Source organism: Pogoniulus pusillus, chromosome 13, assembly GCF_015220805.1.
Source record: "Pogoniulus pusillus isolate bPogPus1 chromosome 13, bPogPus1.pri, whole genome shotgun sequence".
In the NCBI taxonomy this organism is placed as follows: Eukaryota; Metazoa; Chordata; class Aves; order Piciformes; family Lybiidae; genus Pogoniulus; species Pogoniulus pusillus.
In genome coordinates this window covers 4,633,253-4,657,154 of record NC_087276.1, presented here as the reverse complement: position 1 = coordinate 4,657,154, position 23,902 = coordinate 4,633,253, and the positions used below count along the sequence as shown (strand labels likewise).

At 45.3% G+C, this 23,902-nt stretch overlaps 1 protein-coding gene across 1 annotated transcript in view; it reads left to right on the top strand.

Moving 5' to 3' along the window:
• COL4A4 (collagen type IV alpha 4 chain) overlaps positions 1–23,902 on the top strand; it is a 93,348-nt gene that overhangs the window by 24,608 nt on the left and 44,838 nt on the right. The window contains exons 7-18 of the mRNA XM_064152804.1: positions 986–1,102; positions 6,799–6,867; positions 7,093–7,128; positions 8,261–8,323; positions 9,672–9,707; positions 9,847–9,888; positions 11,027–11,107; positions 12,733–12,786; positions 15,035–15,094; positions 16,417–16,461; positions 17,764–17,817; positions 22,145–22,214. Of these exons, the coding sequence (XP_064008874.1) occupies positions 986–1,102; positions 6,799–6,867; positions 7,093–7,128; positions 8,261–8,323; positions 9,672–9,707; positions 9,847–9,888; positions 11,027–11,107; positions 12,733–12,786; positions 15,035–15,094; positions 16,417–16,461; positions 17,764–17,817; positions 22,145–22,214 (727 nt within the window). The remainder of the gene's footprint in view (positions 1–985; positions 1,103–6,798; positions 6,868–7,092; positions 7,129–8,260; positions 8,324–9,671; positions 9,708–9,846; positions 9,889–11,026; positions 11,108–12,732; positions 12,787–15,034; positions 15,095–16,416; positions 16,462–17,763; positions 17,818–22,144; positions 22,215–23,902) is intronic.

Below are 23,902 nucleotides of genomic sequence, written 5' to 3'. Positions count from 1 at the left end.
TAAGAAATTCTGTGACCCTGTGATCCTCTAGCAGAATAATGGAGTCAATAAATTGTTTGGCTTTGTACCTTTTGTTGTCATGAAACTTACAGAGCTACACGATTGCAGATGGTTAAGGCAGTCAGGTTAACTTCAGCTGTATTTAGTACTGATGAACTCCACAAAATTCCTGTGAGGTAAGTACATCACTTTTCATGCAGGAGTGGGACAGTGAAGATCAGACAAGTCCATGTACATGTGTCAGTGCTAGGATGAAAGATGATTAATTCATTCTCTCAGGCTCTATAACAGGCTCTAGTCTGCGTGCTGCACTCCTAACACCTCTAAAAGGATCTCAAATCTTGTTTCCTGATCAAACATCTTCATTTTTGCCTGTAATCCTTTTGCTTGGAAGAAAAAAACAAAGAACTAAAAAAATCAACCACTGAGTCCAGTAATTTTAACATAAATTGAGACTGAAGAAGGAAAGTGTGTTCTAAGAGACTGAAAGAGTTGGGGCTGTTCAGTCTGGAGAAGAGGAGGCTCCCAGGTGACCTTCTTGTGGCCTTTCAGTATCTGAAGGGAGCCTACAAAAAAGCTGGGAAAGAACTTTTCAGGATATCAGAGAGTGACAGGACTAGGGGGAATGGAGCAAACCTGGAGATGGGTAGGTTCAGGCTGGACATGAGGAGGAAGTTGTTGAGCATGAGAGTGGTGAGAGGCTGGAATGGGTTGCCCAGGGAGGTGGCTGAGGCCCCATGGCTGGAGGTCTTTAAGGCCAGGCTGGCTGAGGCTGTGGGCAGCTTGCTCCCATGGCAGGGGAGTTGGAACTAGATGCTCCTTGTGGTCCCTTCCAACCCTGCCTGATTCTGTGATTCTAAATATATCTTTGGAATTGTATGACACTATCTCTTCCTGAATGTCTTCTTCAGTGTGAAAATGGGTGTGGTAAAAGGTACTCCAGTTATCATGGTGCATCTCTAATAAATGTCAAACTGTCTTCCAGGGGTTACCAGGAAGTGAAGGACCCAGAGGCAAGCATGGTCCAGATGGCTGCAATGGCTCAAGAGGAGATCCAGGATTTCCAGGCGAAAATGGTTATGTTGGACCGAGAGGTCCTTATGTAGGTGAAAGGCATCCCTGCTCTCTCTGAATGCTCTGCATGTACATTTCACCTCCCAGCTAACAGCCCTACCAATGAAAGGAGTTTTAGGCTATGGCTATATACTGCACAGTGAATTTCCAGGCATGCTTACTAAGGTTAATGGCAGAAAAGGACACTTGGTACCTTAACAGATTGAGCTTGAATGTGAGATATCCTTGAGAGTTAAACTCTGCTCTCATAGAATCATAGAATCAACCAGGTTGGAGGAGACCTCCAAGATCAGCCAGTCCAACCTAGCACCCAGCCCTATCCAGTCAACCAGACCATGGCACCAAGTGCCTCATCCAGGCTTTTCTTGAAGACCTCCAGGGACAGTGCCTCCACCACCTCCCTGGGCAGCCCATTCCAATGCCAATCACTCTCTCTGACAACAACTTCCTCCTAACATCCAGCCTAGACCTCCCCCAGCTCAATTTGAGACTGTGTCCCCTTGTTCTGTTGCTGGTTGCCTGACAGAAGAGACCAACCCCACCTGGCTACAGCCTCCCTTCAGGTAGTTGCAGACAGCAATGAGGTCTGCCCTGAGCCTCCTCTTCTGCAGGCTGCACACCCCCAGCTCCCTCAGCCTCTCCTCATAGGGTTTGTGCTCCAGGTCCCTCACCAGCTTTGTTGCCCTTCTCTGGACACCTTCCAGCACCTCAACATCTCTCTTGAATTGAGGGGCCCAGAACTAGACACAGTACTCAAGGTATGGCCTGACCATACCATTTCATGGAAGTACATCTAAGAAGGAGTAGCTGGAAACCATCACACCAATACTTGAAACTTCTTGAAAGCCTTAATAGTAAGGACATATCTGAGCAGAATTGACAGTAAATGGAAATTTCAACCAGTCTCAGTCCATAACACCTGAAGATTTTTAGTGACTGAGCACACAAGTGTATTAGTAGATCTCTTCCAATATCATGCTCTTGGTTTCCTGTGCTGCTTTTGCCACGTGGCTGCTCTGTACACACCTCATCCTGCCTAGGTGTTTGTCTGTACATGGAGAGATCATTTCAGTTTAGAATTAGCACTTCAATATAGTTTACTTCTGCTGATAACATGGAAAGCATTTTTAATTTGTTTAAATGGTTGTGTTAGCAATTCTCTTCAAATAAAGATAGATTCATGACAGCAAGGGATATAAATGACTGTAACTCTAAAGAGATTTTCTTCAACAGGTCTAGTTCCTGAACAGGTCTAGTCCCTAGTCTGACTTTCCATGGAAACAAGTCTTAGTTCTGAAGGGTTAATTAATTGTTAGTTAGTCTTAGAGCTTTCCTGTTGTTTTCCAAAGGAAACAGTAAAAACAAGTGCAATTTATGTGAAAAGTCAACTGTGTTTAGCAGGAAGAAATAAGATGCTGATTTAGCCACAGTGTGCAGTGGGTGCCAGTGTGAAGTTACTGGGAGTACTGCAGTGGGTGCCAGTGTGAAGTTACTGGAGTACTGCAGTGGGTGCCAGTGTAAAGTTACTGGGAGTACAGCAACTAGGAAAAGAATACAGCAACTAGGAAAAAATAGAGCAGCTAGGAAAAGAATACAGCAGCTAGGAAAAGAATACAGCAGCTAGGAAAAGAATACAGCAACTAGGTAAAAAATAGAGCAACTAGGTAGAAAATACAGCAGCTAGGTAGAAAATACAGCAACTACATAGAAAGTACAACAAGAGGTAGAAAATACAGCAACTAGGTAGAAAATACTGCAGCTAGGTAGAAAATACAGCAGCTAGGTAGAAAACACAGCAGCTACATAGAAAATACAGAGATAGAAAATACAGCAACTAGGTAGAAAATACAGTAACAGGTAGAAAATACAGCAGCTAGGTAGAAAAAACAGCAGCTACATAGAAAATACAGCAAGAGGTAGAAAATACAGGAACTAGGTAGAAAATACAGCAGGTAGGTAGAAAACACAGCAGGTAGGTAGAAAATACAGCAGGTAGGTAGAAAATACAGCAGGTAGGTAGAAAATACAGCAACTAGGAAAAAAATAATAGCAACTAGGAAAAAAACATAGCAACTGGGAAAAAACACAGCAACTGGGAAAAACTACAGCAGCTAGGAAAAAAATACAGCAGCTAGGAAAAAATAACAGCAGCTAGGAAAAAAATACAGCAGCTAGGAAAAAAATACAGCAGCTAGGAAAAAAATACAGCAGCCAGGAAAAGAATACAGCAACCAGGAAAAAAATACAGCAGCCAGGAAAAAAAATACAGCAGCCAGGAAAAGAATACAGCAACCAGGAAAAAAATAGAGGAACCAGGAAAAATATAGAGGAACCAGGAAAAAAATAGAGGAACCAGGAAAAATACAGCAGCTAGGAAAAAATACAGCAGCTAGGAAAAAATACAGCAACTAGGAAAAATACAGCAGCTAGGAAAAAAATACAGGAACTAGGAAAAAAATACAGCAGCTAGGAAAAAAAAACTATAGCAGCTAGGAAAAAAATAGCAGCAGCTAGGAAAAAAAATAATAGCAACTAGGAAAAAAACAGCAACTGGGAAAAAACACAGCAACTGGGAAAAACTACAGCAGCTAGGAAAAAACTACAGCAGCTAGGAAAAAAATACAGCAGCTAGGAAAAAAATACAGCAGCTAGGAAAAAAATACAGCAACCAGGAAAAGAATACAGCAACCAGGAAAAGAATACAGCAACTAGGAAAAAAATACAGCAGCCAGGAAAAAAAAACCAGCAGCCAGGAAAAAAAAAAAACAGCAGCCAGGAAAAGAATACAGCAACCAGGAAAAAAATAGAGGAACCAGGAAAAAAATAGAGCAACTAGGAAAAATACAGCAGCTAGGAAAAAAATACAGGAACTAGAAAAAAAAAACAAGAACTAGGAAAAAAATACAGCAGCTAGGAAAAAAATACATGAACTAGGAAAAAAATACAAGAACTAGGAAAAAATACAGCAGCTAGGAAAAAAATACAGCAGCTAGGAAAAAAATACAGCAGCTAGGAAAAAAATACAGCAACCAGGAAAAAAATACAGCAACCAGGAAAAAAATACAGCAACCAGGAAAAGAATACAGCAACCAGGAAAAGAATACAGCAACCAGGAAAAGAATACAGCAACCAGGAAAAAAATAGAGGAACCAGGAAAAAAACAGAGCAATAGGAAAAATACAGCAGCTAGGAAAAAATACAGCAGCTAGGAAAAAATACAGCAGCTAGGAAAAAAATACAGGAACTAGGAAAAAAATACAGCAGCTAGGAAAAAAATACAGAAGCTAGGAAAAAAATACAGCAGCTAGAAAAAAAATACAGCAACCAGGAAAAGAATACAGCAACCAGGAAAAGAATACAGCAACTAGGAAAAAAATACAGCAGCCAGGAAAAAAAAAAACCAGCAGCCAGGAAAAGAATACAGCAACCAGGAAAAGAATACAGCAACCAGGAAAAAAATAGAGGAACCAGGAAAAAAAATAGAGCAATAGGAAAAATACAGCAGCTAGGAAAAAATACAGCAGCTAGGAAAAATACAGCAACTAGGAGAAAATAATACAGGAACTAGGAAAAAAATACAGGAACTAGGAAAAAACACAGCAACTAGGAAAAAAATAGCAGCAACTAGGAAAAAAATAGCAGCAACTAGGAAAAAAAAAAAAACAGAGCAACTAGGAAAAAAATACAGTGAGTAGGAAAAGAACACAGCAACCAGGAAAAAAACCCATCAACTAGGAAAAGACCAGAGCAACCTGGAAAAGAATACAGCAACTAAGAAAAGAATAGAGCAACTAGGTAAGAAACACAGCAACTAGGAAAAGAATAGAGCATCTAGGAGAAAATCAAAGAAAATAGAACAAAAAATGCACAACCTTACACAAAACTTGGTAATAAGCTAATTTGGTGAACCACTCAAATTAACACCCCCCTCCTCCCCCCAGATGGTAAAATTACTTCCATTCAAACTCTAATTTTAGCTCATTTCCTTACTATGGCTTTCAGATTAAGAGGTTTTCCCTTTTATAATTAGTCAAATGACATAAAGGAAAAAATGAGACATGGACAAATTACAGCATAAATACTTCCAATGCCAGGCTCACACTCACTAGCAAGCCTAGAAAAGTGTTTGCCACCTACAGAGAATGGGAGACACAACAAGCATGTAGCTTTGGATATGCACACTGAAATTCCACTGCAAATTAAATTAGCTACTCAGAAAAGCAAGGCATAATTCCATATTTGCTTGCAGACAAGAATGCTGTTCCAACCACTCCATGCAGACTGCCTGTTTTTAAAGCAGCTTCTTGCAGTGGATTGTATATTGCAGCTAACATTTTTATGTGACTCTGATTTACAATCTTGTCCCATAGAATTTTATGTAATGCTATGTACAGATTCATCAACTTCTGTTCCCTTGTAGAATCTGTACATTTACCTCCCCAATAAATTAGGAAAGAAAGTTGTTTCTATTAGTAAGCCCTTTCCTAAGTCAGGTAGAAGGTAACAAACTGGATCTAATAAAAATGGTGTGGTGCATAAGAGGTCACAAGTAAAACAAGCCAAGACAAATGTCACTTCTGGTGTGTTTAATGTGTTCCTAGCACCTGCTCTTTGAGCTGTAATCTGCATCCAGACTATTGGAGCTATATCCAGCTGCAGACAGCTGTAATCCTCCTTTTGATTGTACCATTCCAAAGCTAAATACTTTCCTTCTTTCGTTCTGACCTTAGGATTTGCACAGCCAGTCTGGAACATCAGGAAACCAGTACAGTTTTGAAGTGGTTAAATTCTATGACAGACAATATCCCATTTCATTGAACCCAGTAGTTATGTGGCTAACTTAGTTCAGTTCTATCCAGTACATGTGAACTTCACATGAGGAAGCTTCAGAAATAATGTCTTAATAGATCTGTTCTTTACATGTGGACATATCATCTGTTCCTACTAGATCAGACTGAGGTTTTGAGAGTGCCATGCCTGGGAGGAAAGGCATTTTTATAAAGGACTCCACAGTAACCACAGGAACTTAAAAGCAGAGGGCATGCAGAAGGCAATTTTACTTTCAAAGTTCTCATTAGATAAAAGAACTGCAAAATCCTTGTGCAGTGATACTTGTATCCAGTTCTGGGCTCCTCGATTCAAGAGAGATTTTGAGGTGCTGGAAGGTGTCCAGAGAAGGGCAACAAAGCTGGTGAGGGGCCTGGAGCACAGCCCTGTGAGGAGAGGCTGAGGGAGCTGGGGGTGTGCAGCCTGGAGAAAAGGAGGCTCAGGGGTGACTTCATTGCTGTCTACAACTACCTGAAGGGAGGCTGTAGCCAGGTGGGGTTGGTCTCTTCTGCCAGGCAACCAGCAACAGAACAAGGGGACACAGTCTCAAGCTGTGGCAGGGCAGGTCTGGGCTGGATGTTAGGAGGAAGTTGTTGTCAGAGAGAGTGATTGGCATTGGAATGGGCTGCCCAGGGAGGTGGTGGAGTCGCTGTCCATGGAGGTGTTGAAGCAAAGCCTGGATGAGGCACTTAGTGCCATGGTCTGATTGACTGGCTAGGGCTGGGTGCTAGGTTGGACTGTCTGAGCTTGGAGGTCTCTTCCAACCTGGTTGATTCTATGATGATGGTTCTAGTGGGTTACGTAGTGATGTATGGGCACCAGGAAAGCACAGCCTGAGAACATTTGATCTCCATAGAGATGTAGGATCACATTTTAAAATACTTCTTTTCTTTCAAGGGTAATCCAGGGCAAAAAGGAGAAAAAGGAAATTCAGTCTATGTTTCATATTTTGGAAGAGGACCTCCAGTAAGTATCTGAGTGGGGAGGGGGAAAAAGCCTTGTAGGAAAACATGCATAGCAAATGTAATTGTTCTCATAACTCTTCACTTGAATGAAGCTTGGTGCCAAGAAACAAAAATTAAAGCAAATTTGCAACTGAACTAGATAGGTTGTGATCTTAATAGCTGTGAGGTTAGAAAATACCAACAACAAAGTTTTTAATCATTGATGTCTAAATGATTGTGATTACAGGGAGACAGAGGTGATCCTGGCCCCCCTGGCATGCCTGTAAGTACAGTCAGTGGCTTCTATACATGATTTTTGTCTTGAAGCTCTTTCATATTTTCCTTCAGGAGTAGGGAAGTGCTCATGCCCCTGTACTCAGCACTCGTGAGACTACAGCTTGAGTACTGTGCCCAGTTTTGGTCACCACAGTACAGGAGGGACATTGAGGTGCTGGAGCAGGTGCAGAGAAGGGTGATGAGGCTGGGGAGAGGTCTGGAGAACATCACCTATGAGGAGTAGCTGAGGGAGCTGGGGGTGTTTACCCTGTAAAAGAGGAGGCCGAGAGGGAACCTTACTGCCCTCTACAACTACCAAAAAGGAGGTTGTAGTGAGGCTGGAGCTGGTCTCTTCTCCTGAATTACTAATGACAGGACAAGAGGAAATGGCCTCAAGTTGCACCAGGGGAGGTTTAGGTTGGCTGTTGGGAGGAAGCTCTTTCCTGAGCGGGTGGTCAGGCACTGGAACAGGCTGCCCAGGGAGGTGGTGGAGTTGCCATCCCTGGAGGTGTTTAAAAGGAGAGTGGATGTGGTGCTTGAGGTTATGATGGTCTAATGATGAAGGCTGCTGGGATGAAGGTGAGGCTGGATGTTCCTGGTGGTCCTTTCCAACCATAGTGATTGATAGTGATTAGATGTTGTGCTGAGTGATTTGGTTTAGTCAAGGACTTGTCAGTGTGAAACTAATGACTGGACTCAATGATCTTGAAGGGCTTTTCCAATCTAAGAAATTCTGTGATTCATGGTAAAGCAATACTGAGGTTTCTCCCTGCCTGCCTTAAATTGCAAAACTCCATAATAAAGTTCTAGAAACATTGGCTCCTACAATCTGTCCTCATGACCTGTTGCTGGTGGCTGAAACAGAACATACCATCTGCATTAGCTGTGAACTGAGCAGCTGTCATCCTGGTACTCACTGTTTGAAGACTATTTCTTCCATGAAATTCAGGATGCTGGTACTGAGCTGCTCTAGTGACAGTCAGGTTTCAGCCATGGTGTCAGCTTCAGGCTGTGGATGGAATGTAGTGGCCCAGTAGACTCGAGTCCAGGTGATGCTGGCATTCTGGAGGGGCTAGTTTTGAGAGAAAAGCATATGCTCATGATATGTTCACAGACAGACCTTTTCCTGTCTTTTCCAGGGACCTAGAGGGTCAAGAGGTATAAGGGGCCCATCTGGATACCCAGGCCAACCAGGCTTGCCTGTAAGATCATCACAGTCACACAACCTTCTGTTTGTGGGATATGCATAAATCCTTGTCTACCAATTCCAGAAATTGCCTTAATGTGAATCAAAGCCTAGAAATAATAATTTTTTTGAGGCAGAAGATAAAGAGAGATATTTTTGTGTTGCCTTTTGACTTTGTAAGTACAGGAATTTGAGCATAGGTTGCTCCTTCCCATGTCCATGTGAACGCATTTCATTGTGGCAGTCTGGTCACAACAGAATGCTGGCAGTGCTCTCTCCTTATTTCCTTTCCCCAAGGCCACCCTGTGGGGACAGGGATATGGGAAGTGAGAGAGTTAATGTCTCTTTAATGAAGTGGCAAGGTGAAGTATACTGCACTTGGGGAAAGGCACATCCCAAAAGGAAATACTGTGAAGTATGCTGCACTTGGGGAAAGGCACATCCCAAAAGGAAATACTGTGAAGTATACTGCACTTGGGGAAAGGCACATCCCAAAAGGAAATACTGTGAAGTATACTGCACTTGGGGAAGGGCACATCCCAAAAGGAAATACTGTGAAGTATACTGCACTTGGGGAAGGGCACATCCCAAAAGGTAATACTGTTAAGTATACTGCACTTGGGGAAGGGTACATCCCAAAAGGAAATACTGTGAAGTATGCTGCACTTGGGGAAAGGCACATCCCAAAAGGAAATACTGTGAAGTATACTGCACCTGGGGAAAGGCACATCCCAAAAGGAAATACTGTGAAGTATACTGCACTTGGGGAAAGGCACATCCCAAAAGGTAATACTGTTAAGTATACTGCACTTGGGGAAAGGCACATCCCAAAAGGAAATACTGTGAAGTATACTGCACTTGGGGAAAGGCACATCCCAAAAGGAAATACTGTGAAGTATACTGCACTTGGGGAAAGGCACATCCCAAAAGGTAATACTGTTAAGTATACTGCACTTGGGGAAGGGCACATCCCAAAAGGAAATACTGTGAAGTATACTGCACTTGGGGAAAGGCACATCCCAAAAGGAAATACTGTGAAGTATACTGCACCTGGGGAAAGGCACATCCCAAAAGGAAATACTGTGAAGTATACTGCACTTGGGGAAGGGTACATCCCAAAAGGAAATACTGTGAAGTATGCTGCACTTGGGGAAAGGCACATCCCAAAAGGAAATACTGTGAAGTATACTGCACTTGGGGAAAGGCACATCCCAAAAGGAAATACTGTGAAGTATGCTGCACTTGGGGAAGGGCACATCCCAAAAGGAAATACTGCCTCTAGGTGATGCTGGCAAGAGGAGGTAACCATCAAAGCAAAGCTGCCTCTGATTCAGACATACTAACTTGGCTGTTCTCTTTTAAAGGGTATTCCAGGGTACCCTGGCTTACCAGGTGAACAGGTAGGCAACGACTTTTGTTAGTCAAATAGTGATTTATACTAAGATTTGAAGTGTTCCTTATGGCTAAAAAAACCTGACTTGATTAAATCCTCTTGTCAACATTTTCTGCTTACCTTCAAACTGTTTTTTTGTCCATTAGGGAAATCCAGGTGTTGGAGTGGATGGACAAAAAGGAGAGCCGGTAAGGAAACAAATACTGTTAAATAAAAAAACACCACCAAATATGTGTATTTTTTATAGATAAGTTGATATATAAAAATATTATTATATGATATTGCTGTAGAATTAATAGTATTTAGAATAGAAATCCTTTCTAATAGAAGGATTCTCGTTTTGTTCCCTGGAGCCTGTTTCATTTGTGGCTTCCCGCTAGTCAGGTTAGAGAAGTCAGATGAAGTAGTGATAGTTCTGTGCAGAACTGCACACAGGAATCAAGCATATTCTGGAGATTTTGAAAGGCACCTGTGCTAGTGTGAGGCAGATTGGAATCATTTAATGAGAGGAATTAGATGCTAGGCTGTGAAAAGGAAACAGTGGTGATGCCTTCTACACTCACAGGTTTGCTGAGATGGATAAGAACAAGAACAAAACCACAGATAAGACAGTGTGTGTGGGTCTCTGTTGGAGCCTGTGCTGTCTCCCTGGGCTGCTTCTGTGTAACTAATCCTGCTTCTAACTCCCCTTGCCAATCCTCCAAACTCACCTTGCACATAAGGCAAACTCTGGGAAAAGGTAGAGGGGTGGAAAGGAGGTGGAAGGGTGGTTGGGAGCCCCTCCTGGGGACTCTGGTTTCTGGGAGGGCTGCTGTGTTTCTGTATTACCTTTAACTTGTCTATTTCTGTCTATGGCTGTATAGATTATAAATATCTGCTTGTATACTGTGCTGAGCTGTGAATATAAAGCTTCATTCTTTAACTTCCAGCCAGCTGAGTCTAGTCTGGGTGATTTCATAAGAGTGGGGGTGGGGTGGGGTGGGTAACTCCCAAACCATCACAGCAACAAACAATAGGTTAGTGAGCATTTACACAGCAATTATCTTCTATATAGACACTGCCTAAATCCAACAGCACACTCCAGCAACAGTGGCTGTACACTGTCAGTCACTGAGTCTTACCTCCTCCTGTGAGCAGCAGCAGATGCCAAGAAAAAAGGGTCTAAGACAGTGGTAGAGAGGCTTAGAGATACAAGCTCTGTTTATGTGCAGGTGTTAGTACATGTTCAGTGAGTACAGGAATGTGCTGTAGTGCAGCAGGAAGACAGCCAAGTCTCACTGAAAGGCTACATGAAATGAGGTCTCTGCTGTTCCTCTGCTTCCACAGGGCGACACTGGACTTCCTGGGCCACCTGGGACACCGCTGTTAGTTGGACCTCCTGGAGCTCAGCTGTTCAAAGGGGAAAAGGTGTTAATGTTTCTTCCTATTTAACTGTGCTGAAGTTGACAAGTGCCATCTTGTGATGTAATTTTTGCAGAAATGACACGGGATGAATCTTTCTGTACTAACCACTCTGCTTTGGCAGGAATCCTGCTGTTCAACACTCTTCCTACAAGCATCCTTCCTTCACAAGACAGCCCATTTAGCTCATGTCCTTAAGGGAGAACTGTCTTCATGCAGAAAAGAGATGCTGCCCCTGCTTTGGTTTTCTTGACTTTTTGTCACTAGCAAATCTCCTTTCAGGCAGACTCTGCTATTGAACCTCTATTGTAACTGCTGCTGCTACTCTGCTGTGGAACCTCTTTAGTGGCTCTTCACAAACTGTTCCCATTTTCAGATCTTTGGCAGCTACTTGCTTTGAGATTTCTCCAGTGTAATGTCTTGAACTGCCAACTCTAACCCTTCTGAGGTGTTCTGTTAACATGAAAGTTAAGTGTGGTTTCGTTGTCTGGTTTTAATGCAAGCTCCTGTTACTTAGTCTACTTCAGCATTACACCTACTGTAACCACAGTTGTGTACTTTAAAGCATCAGAATGTTGGCAGAGAACAGGAGGTACAAAAATTGCATTACAGAGCCTGTACTGGAGTCTCTATGTTCTCACGTATGATTTCATTGAATATACAAGTCACAAGGTGAATTTGGCATTGCCAGCCTCAGCTCAGGGGCCTGGGAGATTTCACACATTGCACCTTAGGCTTTGATTCTGCAAATGGTTGCTGTATGCAAGTGTACAAGGAAGAGAGAAAGGGCGGAAAGGACTTAGAGAAACTCCTCATGTTACTGTGAAGTGTGACCTATGGTGCTGTGCAACACACAATATAATCATGGCCATGGAGTTAGCCATAGAAGCAACCAGGTTGGAAGAGACCTCCAAGACCATCCAGTCCAACCTAGCACCCAGCCCTAGCCAGTCAACCAGACCATGGCATTAAGTGCCTCATCCAGGCTTTGCTTCAACACCTCCAGGGACAGCAACTCCACCACCTCCCTGGGCAGCCCATTCCAATGCCAATCACTCTGTCTGGGAAGAACTTCCTCCAGCCCATACCTCCCCTGGCACAACTTGAAACTGTGTCCCCATGCATCCCATTCAGAGTGGGCCAATGCAGTGACCATTGATGCATGTGAATATTTGCAGTAAACTGAACAGAGCAGCAGAACAAAATAAAGCACTACGACTCCAGAGTCCTTAAGCTGCATTAACAGAAGTTAAAAATCAGTACATAACTGGTTTCCTTGGTTTTCTTCTGCTCAGTACAGCTGAAGGAACAGACTCAGTGCTTAAAAAAATAGAAGGAAGTTGTTGCCAGAGTGATTGGCATTGGAATGGTCTGCCCAGGGAGGTGGTGGAGTCACCATGCCTGGAGGTTTTCAAGCAAAGCCTGACTGAGGCACTTAGTGCCATGGTCTGGTTGACTGGCTAGGGCTGGGTGCTAGGTTGGACTGGATGATCTTGGAGGTCTCTTCCAACCTGGTTGATTCTATGATTCTATAATTCTACTAGTTAACAACCATCATTAAAAACAGCACTTTAATTGCACCAAGCATGTCCTGCATATTATTATACACAAAATCTCTCCTTTCTATGTAGGGCCAAAAAGGACTACCTGGGGTGACAGGACAGAGAGGGCCACGTGGACCCAAAGTAAGTAATATGATTTTTTTTCCTCATGGTGCTGGCAAAGTCCTTCAGTGGTTATATTAATATTTTAAAGCATGAGGTGATGGAAGAAGTAACAGGAGTTGTGTTGTGAGATTTCATCACCACCTAAATCAGTGTGAAAGCAGAAATACTTTAAAGCCTTTCTGAGTCTATTTTATACATACCTGTTGAATGTTGTCTGGCAGTGAAAGTCTTTTTTCCAGCTGGACTACTGACATGCAGTGGACTGAGATAGTGAAGAAAATAGAAGCACACATTATGTTTTCCTCAAGAGAAAAGTAGAGACTATCTGTACGTGTTCATAATGGGGTATGATGTCTGTTTCCTACATATCAGGTTAACTTCACATTAAAGGCATCATTGAGAGTGGAGAAGGCAGAACCACCTGTTTGGGGAGAAAGCTGTTGTTTCCCTTCTAGGTTTTCTTTGTGTGAGCATGACTAACTGAAACATTTGTGCTCTGGTAAGGTGTTCCTGGATGCTGAGCAGAAGTAGCCATAAAAAGGACTCTGAAGTCTTCCTTACTGATAGATGTGCAGGAGGAAAATCCACAGGCAGAACACTACTAGAACCAGAATCTAACTTGGGGCAAAAGAATGAGTCTAGTTTATGTCAAATACTTATTTAGATTTGTAGGTGAAAGAGAGAGAATCACAGAATGGTTTAGGTTGGAAGGGACCTCAAGGATCATCCAGTTCCATAGGCAGGAACACCTCCCACTACAACAGGTCACTCAAGGCCTCATCCAACCTGGCCTTGAACACCTCCAGGCAGGGAGCAGCCACAACCTCCCTGGGCAACCTGTGCCAGTGTCTCACCACCCTCACTGCAAAGAACCCTTTCCTAACACCTACTTTAAATCTTCCCTCTACCAGTTCAAACCCATTCCCCCTTGTCCTGTCATTACAAGTCCTTGTCAATAGTCCCTCCCCAGCCTTCCCGTAGGCTCCCTTCAGATACTGGAAGGCCACTCTAAGGTCTCCTTGAAGCCTTCTCTTCTCCAGGCTGCAGAGCCCCAACTCTTGTAGCCTGTCCTCATAGCAGAGCTGCTGCAGCCCTCTCAGCATCCTTGTGGCCCTCCTCTGGACTGGCTCAAACAGTTCCATGTCCTTCTTGTGTTGGGGGCTCCAGAACTGCACCCAGGACTCCAGGTGGGGTCTGAGGAGAGCCAAGGGGCAGAATCCCCTCCCTTGCCCTGCTGCCCACACTGCTCTTGCTGCAGCCCAGCACAGGGTTGTGTCTGGGCTGCACTCACACTGCAGGCTCCTGTTGAGCTTTTCACCAGCCCAGACCCTCAGGTCCTGTTCCTCAGGGCTGCTCTCAGCCATTCCCCACCCAGCCTGTAGCTGTGCTTGGGATTGCAGCGACCCAGGTGCAGGGCCTTACACTTGGCCTTGTTGAAGGTCATGAGGTTGGCTTGGGCACACCTCTGCAGCCTGTCCAGGTCCTTCTGGATGGATCCCTGCCTTCTAGCAAGTCAACTGTGCTACACAGATGAGAAGCCTGAACATCACATTTTTGAGTCAATCACTTTTACAGAAATTCACATTCCATTATAAAAGGACCACTGGTACCTAGCACTGGAAAAGGACACAAATCTGATCTTTTTACACTAGATTTACTTTGAAAAAGATGAGCTTTCTGTGCTGCTCCACCACTACCTGTCCACAGCTGGACACTGCTAATGGTGCTGTATGAATTAAGCCCCAGTGACTGAGCCTAGCAAGTGAAACAATCATAGAATCATGGAATCAGTCAGGGTTGGAAAGGACCACAAGGAGCATCTAGTTCCAACCTCCCTGCCATGGGCAGGAACACCCTACCTTAGCTCAGGCTGGCCACACCTCCAGGCTCTCACCACTCTCATGCTGAACAACTTCTTCCTCATGTCCAGCCTGCACCTACCCATCTCCAGGTTTGCTCCATTCCCCCTAGTCCTGTCACTGATATCCTGAAAAGTCCTTTCCCAGCTTTTTTATAGGCTCCCTTGAGATACTGAAAGGCCACAAGAAGGTCACCTGGGAGCCTCCTCTTCTGCATACTGAACAGCCCCAACTCTTTCAGTCTGTCCTCATAGCAGAGCTGCTCCAGCCCTCTGAGCACCCTCGTGGCCCTAGCAAGATGTATTATAACTTACTGCATCCATAATTTAATAACCATGCACCAAATGAAAATCTGTGGCAACCTTCACTGAGCATCTTGTTTAAACAAAGTATTCTGTATGCTTCAGGGGACACTTGGGAGAGGGGAGAAGGGTGAAAAAGGCATTCCTGGATTCCCTGGATTGCAGGTAATGAAGCTGCAGAATAAACTACTTGAAAATTCACTGTAATTATGCTCATGATACATTTTGCCAGTTTAAGTTTGCATTTCCAAGGAAGATTTTAAGTTTTTTGTTTTTTTTTTTAAAGTAATCTATCATAATTTCTGTATAGAGTGTTTAAGAATGCTTCCCTGCCTGGGACTCACCCTGTCTCAGACTTAAACACAAGTTCACCCAGATTTCACAGTATCACAGCATCACCAAGGTTGGAAGAGACCTCACAGATCATCAAGTCCAACCCTTTACCACAGAGCTCAAGGCCAGACCATGGCACCAAGTGCCACGTCCAGTCCTGCCTTGAACAGCTCCAGGGACGGCGACTCCACCACCTCCCCGGGCAGCCCATTCCAGTGTCCAATGACTCTCTCAGGGAAGAACTTTCTCTTCACCTCCAGCCTAAATCTCCCCTGGTGCAGCCTGAGGCTGTGTCCTCTTGTTCTGGTGCTGGCCACCTGAGAGAAGAGAGCAACCTCCTCCTGGCCACAACCACCCCTCAGGTAGTTGTAGACAGCAGTAAGGTCTCCCCTGAGCCTCCTCTTCTCCAGGCTAACCAATCCCAGCTCCCTCAGCCTCTCCTCGTAGGGCTGTGCTCAAGGCCTCTCCCCAGCCTCGTTGCCCTTCTCTGGACACGCTCAAGCATCTCAATGTCCCTCCTAAACTGGGGGGCCCAGAACTGAACACAGCACTCAAGGTGTGGTCTAAGCAGTGCAGAGTACAGGGGCAGAATGACCTCCCTGCTCCTGCTGGCCACACCATTCCTGATGCAGGCCAGGATGCCACTGGCTCTCTTGGCCACCTGGGCACACTGCTGGCTCATTTTCTGACCTTGGAAGGAAAGTAAATCTGTAGGGTGCAGCTCTAAATATTTAGAGCTGTATAAAGCTTCTCTGGAGCAGCACAGTACTGACACAGTCATTTCAATACATTCCATACATGCTGATGGAAGCTCCTTAGAGCAGCTTCTGCTTGATTTCCCTAACTGCTCACATCAGGCAATATGTCCACTACTGTGCTTGATATATAAGTGAAGTAAAGACCTGCCTGGTTTAGTTTGAGCTGTAGTTCAAATTCATGCCCACCTCACACAAAGTAGTTGCAAAAACTCTGCCAAGTTTTTTGAGCAACATCCCAAGTAATTATTATCTAAAGAATATTAACTGCTCTGCAATTTTGAGTACTGAACAATATCCCAAATATCTAAGGAACATTAAGTGCTCAGCAATTTTGAATAGGTGTAACTTTGAATAAGCATGAACTGGTTTAGCTCACATTCTACTTGCTTTTATCAGGGTAATCCTGGCTCTTATGGACCTGATGGTTATCCTGGAATGAAGGTAAGGAGAAGTGCAAGCAGCTCCTTGAACAGTGGAATCGATGAGATTAGCTTATTGAGTGGATTTCTGCAGCATTGAACTTCCACATACTTGATAGCTCACATTATCATAGAATCACAGTGTCAACCAGGTTGGAAGAGACCTCCAAGCTCATCCAGTCCAACCTAGCACCCAGCCCTGGCCAATCAACCAGACCATGGCACTAAGTGCCCCAGCCAGGCTTTGCTTCAACACCTCCATGGACGGCGACTCCACCACCTCCCTGGGCAGTCTATTCCAATGCCAATCACTGTTTCTGCCAACAACTTCTTCCTAACATCCAGCCTATAGCTCTCCCAGCACAACTTGAGACTGTGCCCCCTTCTTCTATTGCTGCTTGCCTGGCAGAAGAGACCAACCCCCACCTGGCTACAGCCTCTCTTGATAGGTTGGACTGGATGATCTTTGAAGTCTTTTCCAACCTGGTTAGTCTATGGTTCTATGAAATAAAAGTCTCTTCCAAGTGATTCTATGATTCTATGAAATATTGCTGTCCCAGTTGAGGCCATGAGCTACCCAGGACTCAAGGACAGAAATGAAACTCAAACAGTTAGTTACAACTTATTACTGGAGTGACAAAAAACAAATGTACGTATGTAGATACCCATCCTGCCTTTTCCTGTCTCCTCTCCCCAGCTCATTTCAAATCTAATTCAGGTAACGACCCTACTATTCATAAATTGCCCTAATGCACAGGTATTTACATCCCCTCTACTCTGCCCTGGTGAGACCTCACCTTGAATACTGTGTTCAGTTTTGGGCTCCCCCGTTGAAGTGGGCAGAATAGAGGGAGAGGAGAACCTCCCTTGATCTGCTGGACACACTCCTCCTAATACACCCCAGGATCCCATTGGCCTTCTTGGCCACAAGGGCACATTGCTGTGCCATGGGTAACTTGTTAGCCACCAGGACCCCCAGGTCCCTCTCCACAGGGCTGCAGTCACCTCCCAGCCTGTACTGGTGCAGTTTCTTATTCCTCCCCAGATGCAGGACTCTGCACTTGCCCTTGTTGAACTTCACCTGGTTCCTCTGTGCCCAGCTCTCAGTCTGTCCAGGTCCCTCTGGATGGCCACACAGCCTGCAGCTGGATTAGCCAAGCCTCCCAGCTTGGTGTCATCAGCAAACTTGCTGAGCAGACACTTTTCTGAAACAAACTACTGATGTTGTTATAGCACAACCCTAATGTATGACCTTACTGGTTTTGTTCAACTCTATTCACATCTTAACAGCTTAATTAAATTCTCTTTATGTCACCTTTTCTAGGGGGAAGCAGGATTTGCTGGCTTTCCTGGACAACCTGGCTACCCAGGCATACAGGTAAAAAAACCCAGCCCATCCCTGGATGCAGATGTGAGCACATACATAGATACACAAATGCTATGTAAGTGATAATGAGGCCTCCCAAATGTACCTGCTTGTCAGACCATTCCTGTTTTTTATAGTCACATTTACTGTTGTCATGATAATCACAGTTACTGAACACCATGGTAGTGATTAACAACGTAAGAAAATATTCTTGCTTTGTGCCTGGTCCTGTTCAACATCTTTATTGATGATCTGGACCAGGGCATTATGTCCTGCATCAGTAAGTTTGCAGATGACATAAGCTATGAGAAGGTGTGGATCTATTGAAGGGTAGGAGAACCCTGCAGAGGGACCTAGACAGGCTGGATGGGTGGGCAGAGGCCATGGGATGAGACTGAACAAGGCCAAGTGCAAGGTTTTGCACTTTGGCCACAACAACGCCAAGCAGTGCTACAGACTGGGAGCAGAGTGGCTGGGGAGCAGCCAAGAAGAAAGAGACCTGGGGGTGCTGGTAGAGAGTAGCTGAAGATGAGGCAGCAGTGTGACCAGGTGGCCAACAGAGCCAATGGCATCCTGGCCTGTATCAGGAACAGTGTAGCCAGCAGGACAAGGGAGGTTATTCTGCCCCTGTGCTCAGCACTGCTCAGGCCACACTTTGAGTGCTGTGTCCAGTTCTGGGCCCCTCAATTCAAGAGAGATGTTGAGGTGCTGGAGCATGTCCAGAGAAGGGCAATGAAGCCGGTGAGAGACCTGGAGCACAAACCCTATGAGGGGAGGCTGAGGGAGCTGGGGGTGTGCAGCCTGCAGAAGAGGAGGCTCAGGGCAGACCTCATTGCTGTCTGCAACTACCTGAAGGGAGGCTGTAGCCAGGTGGGGTTGGTCTCCCAGGCAAGCAGCAACAGAACAAGGGGACACAGTCTCAAGTTGTGCCATGGGAGGTCTAGGCTGGATGTTAGGAGGAAGTTGTTGTCAGAGAGAGTGATTGGCATTGGAATGGGCTGCCCAGGGAGGTGGTGGAGTCACTGTCTCTGGAGGTGTTCAAGCAAAGCCTGGCTGAGGCACTTAGTGCCATGGTCTGGTTGACTGGATAGGGCTGGGTGCTAGGTTGGAGTGGATGATCTTGGAGGTCTCTTCCAACCTGGTTGATTCTATGCTTCTATGATGTCAGAGTGGGAATTCCATTTTGCCTGCCATAGGGATTCATTAAATTACAATTGCCAATAGTTATCTGTTAGTGACACTAATGAACATGGCTCTAAACAGTCTGAACTACAGCAGTCAAGAAGGGTTTTGTTTCTCTCTGAAATAACCTTTTTGGAAAGCTGCATATAAACCAGTGAGTCTTCTTAAAGCATCAGTAGCAGCACCTCTGAAATGAGAGGAATGACACTCAGGAGATGTGAGCTAGAGTCATCTCAGATGTAAATTGAAGGCTAAAGTGGGAACACACTCTACTTCATCTCTGATGGCAAAAGGAAGTACATTATGGCTGGATGAAGCTTGCTACAAGTAGTATACTGCTAAAGACACAGCTGACAAGAAACAAGCAGCAGGTTTTCAGGAAGCAGGTTTACAAACACGTGGAGCAAATAAGTACAGTGCAAACATCTGCTTCAGTCACACACTTGTTTCAATGTTAAGACTGTCAGGAGAGTGCTAGAACAGCTTCTTCAGCCAAGATTTCATATATGTAGTCATGCTTGGTGGAGAGAAATAGCCCAGGGATGTTAATTTTCCCCTGCCATTTGCTTATTATCAGCTTCTTCACAACAATGTGGGATCATTCAGATCTTAATTAGCTGGAAAAATGACATCTCTTATTTAAACAGAAAAATCATTACAGCCCATTACTCCCCAAAAGCAGAATCAAACCAAAAGTGTTTTGTTGTTAAAAAGTACTCACCCTGATGTTTTAGTTGGGGGCATCATTAATAAACCTGAGTCAAAGACGTGGTATAGGCAGCAGAGTGTGTTCCTCAGTCTGCACTGATTAGCCCACAGCTTGAGAAGTCATCAGTTAACACTGCAAACAGTAAGCAGAAAATAATTGATTGTTAGTAGCTTATGCTAGAGTGAAGTTTGAGTGCCTGTGGTAATGATTTGGGAAGAGGAAAATACAATTGCTAACACTCAAAGTGAAAGAAGATGATCAAGTAGATGTTGAGAGAGATGCTGAGGTACTGGAACGTGTCCAGAGAAGGGCATCAAAGCTGGTGAGGGGCCTGGAGCACAAACCCTATAAGGAGAGGCTGAGGGAGCTGGGAGTGTGCAGCCTGCAGCAGAGGAGGCTCAGGGGGGACCTTACTGCTGTCTAAAATTACCTGAAGGGAGGCTGTAGCCAGGTGGGGTTGGTCTCTTCTGCCAGGCAATCAGCAACAGAACAAGGAGACACAGTCTCAAATTGTGCTGGGGCAGGCCTAGGCTGGATGTTAGGAGGTAGTTGTTGGCAGAGAGAGTGATTGGCATTGGAATGGGCTGCCCAGGGAGGTGGTGGAGTCACCGTCCCTGGAGGTGTTGAAGCAAAGCCTGACTGAGGCACTTAGTGCCATGGTCTGGTTGACTGGCTAGGGCTGGGTGCTAGGTTGGCCTGGATGATCTTGGTGGTCTCTTCCATCCTGGCTGATCCTCAGTAGAGCCACAGCTTAAAAGAACATCAGGTCAGTAACTCGTACAGCTACACAAAATTTGGAATGTTGCACAGGTGCTGTAGTTTTGCTTGGGAAACAGTTGGATAAATCTGATTGTTCCTGAGAAGTGCAGAGTATCCAGTTCTGCAGTCCCAGTTCTTCTTGTCTGTGTCCTAAAAAGCCCTTAACGACCATCCCAGGCACTACTTCACTATGCCGTTCCCACAGGCACATTCTTGTCTTCTCAGCTGCTGTTTGCCACACAGAGCAGGGTTGATTCCTAATCTACAAAGCAAAACATCTAACACTGTTTGCCACACAAGACACTTCCCTGAAGTCCACTTCACTTGCAATGCCAAATAGCAAAATCCAAGCTAATTTAGAAATCCTCCAAGCAGAAATGATTTTCCTTGCCATTAGGAGGCACTTTTATGTTTCCCTGATGCAGATGTCTTAACTTCTTATAAGAGCTTTGAATATTTCATATCATCAATAATATGTCTGACTGTGAAACCTCTTTTCTTAATGCTTATGTGTCATCATAGAAGTAATTTTCAAGCCTGGTATAGGATCCTAAGGCAAATGATCACAGCTTGGCTGTTAAGTAAAAACATCTCAATTAAATGGGTACAGATCTACTATTAATTGATAGAACAGAATCATAGAATCAACCAGGTTGAAAGAGACCTCCAAGTTCACCCAGCCCAACCTAGCACCCAGCCCTGTCAACTGGACCATGGCACTAAGTGCCTCATCCAGGCTTTTCTTCAACACCTCCAGGGATGGGGACTCTACCACCTCCCTGAGCAACCAACTCCGGGCTCTCACCACTCTCATGCTGAACAACTTCCTCCTCATCTCCAGCTTTGCTTCATTCCCCCCAGTCCTGTCACTCCATTCCAATGCCAATCACTCTCTCTAGGAAGAACTTAGAATCATAGAATCAGTCAGGGTTGGAAGGGACCACAAGGATCATTCAGTTCCAACCCCCCTGCCATGGCCAGGGACACCCTACCCTAGAGCAGGCTGCACACAGCCTCAGCCAGCCTGGCCTGAAACACCTCCAGGGATGGGGCCTCAACCACCTCCCTGGGCAACCCATTCCAGCCTCTCACCACTCTCATGCTCAACAACTTCCTCCTCACCTCCAGCCTGAACCTACCCACCTCCAGCTTTGCTTCATTCCCCCTAGGCCTGTCACTCCCTGGTAGCTTAAAAAGTCCCTCCCCAGATATTCTGTAGCCTCCCTTCAGCTACTGGAAGGCCACAATGAGGGCACAACTTGAGGCTGTGTCCCCTTGTTCTATTGATGCATCTTTTACAATAAATGAACGAAAGGAAATGTAGCAGCCCCAAGTTCTGAAGAGTCACAGATACACTCTTCTGTCATGGGATCTGGAAAGATATTGGCCATTTTCAATATTTTTGCTTGATTTTAAATGCTAGAAAGTGACAAAGTTGAATTTCCCAGGTGATGTGTGTCACCGTCCCTGGGGCACTTCAAGGCAAGGTTGGACGTGGCACTTGGTGCCATGGTCTGGCCTTGAGCTCTGTGGTAAAGGGTTGGACTTGATGATCTGTGAGGTCTCTTCCAACCCTGATGATACTGTGATACATCCTAACATACCCCAGCACTGCTGAAGTCTTCAGGTACGTGCTAGTGCAACTGCGTGCTGTATCTAGCAGTAAAACATGTTGTTCTATTCTTACAGGGGGATCCAGGAGAAGAAGGGCCCCCAGGTCCTCCTGGAGCTGTTGGAACTCCACTGCTTCCTATCAAAGGTGATGTCCAGTTTTGAACAGTCTTTCTGCTGTAAAAAGGGTGCAGAACCTGTTTTGCTAAGGTGCTTGAGTGTAGTCACGAAGAATTAGGAAGAGATCCTCAAGTATACTCCTAGTGGCCACATCCTTTGTGTGTCTCACTGATCACTGGAACTATGTCAGACATACAATCTGCAGGTAAGTGTGTGTCTGAAAGACCTTCACACATACAGTCCCAGCTACTTCTGCAGGACTATCCCTAGTTACTGAGCCTAAATGTATTTAGGAAGCAGCTATGAAAAATAAACTGGTGCTAGGTAAGGGATGACAAATAAGAAATCCAGCCTTCTCACTGCAGTTCCAAAGTCCTGCTTCCAAAATGGCCACAAAACACAGCTTTTAGACTACAGTTAGGCTTCCTGTCACATAGTGGAGGTGATCTGGTACTCCTGGAACTAGCATTCCCAGTAAAATACCTGGCAGTCTTACTACCTTCCTACCCAAACCTCAAGCTGTGGTTTTATATCCCAGCAGCCTTAATCCTGACCTTTACCATCTAGTTTGTGAAAAGATGTGTGCTAGTTCCTATTGCTTAGCAGGAGGCAGTAGGCAAGAAACAGGCCAGCTGCCTGCTAGGGATTTGTTTTGGCATCTCACACATGAGGAACCTGCACTGTAAGATTTTCACAGAATCAAGCAGGTTGGAAGAAACCTCCAAGATCAGCCAGTCCAACCTAGCACCCAGCCCTGGCCAGTCAATCAGACCATGGCACTAAGTGCCTCATTCAGTCTTTGCTTCAACACCCCCAGGGATGGCGACTCCACCACCTCCCTGGGCAGCCCATTCCAATGCCAATCACTCTCTCTGTGAGGAACTTCCTCCTAACATCCAGCCTAGACCTCCCTCAGCACAACTTGATACTCTGTCCCCTTGTTCTGTTGCTGCTTGCCTGGCAGAAGAGACCAACCCCACCTGGCTGCAGCCTCCCTTCAGGTAGTTGTAGACAGCAATGAGGTCTGCCCTGAGCCTCCTCTTCTGCAGGCTGCACACCCCCAGCTCCCTCAGTCTCTCCTCATAGGATTTGTGTTCCAGGCCCCTCACCAGCTTTGTTGCCCTGCTCTGGACACCTTCCAGCACCTCAACATCTCTCTTGAATTGAGAAGCCCAGAACTGGACACAGCACTCAAGGTGTGGCCTGACCAGTGCTGAGTACAGGGGCAGAATAACCTCCCTTGTCTTGCTGCCCACACTGTTCCTGAACCAGGCCAGGATGCCATTGGTTCTCTTGGCCACCTGGGCACACTGCTGCCTCATCTTCAAATACTCTCTACCAGTACCCTCAGGTCACTCTCTGCCTGGCTGCTCTCAGCCACTCTGACCCCAGCCTGTAGTGCTGCTTGGGGTTGTTGTGGCCAAAGTGCAGAACCCTGCACTTGGCCTTGTTCAGTCTCATCCCATTGGCCTCTGCCCACCCATCCAGCCTGGCCAGGTCCCTCTGCAGGGTTCTCCTACCCTCCAAAAGATCCACACCTGCTCCTGTCCTCATGTCCTCTGCAAGCTTATTGATGCTGTACTCAATTCCATGCTCCAGATCATCAATAAATATGTTGAACAGGACTGTGACCAGCACTGATCCTTGGGGCACACCACTACTGCCAGCTGCCAACTAGACGTGGCAGGATTTTAAAAGAGAACTTCTCATAAATTT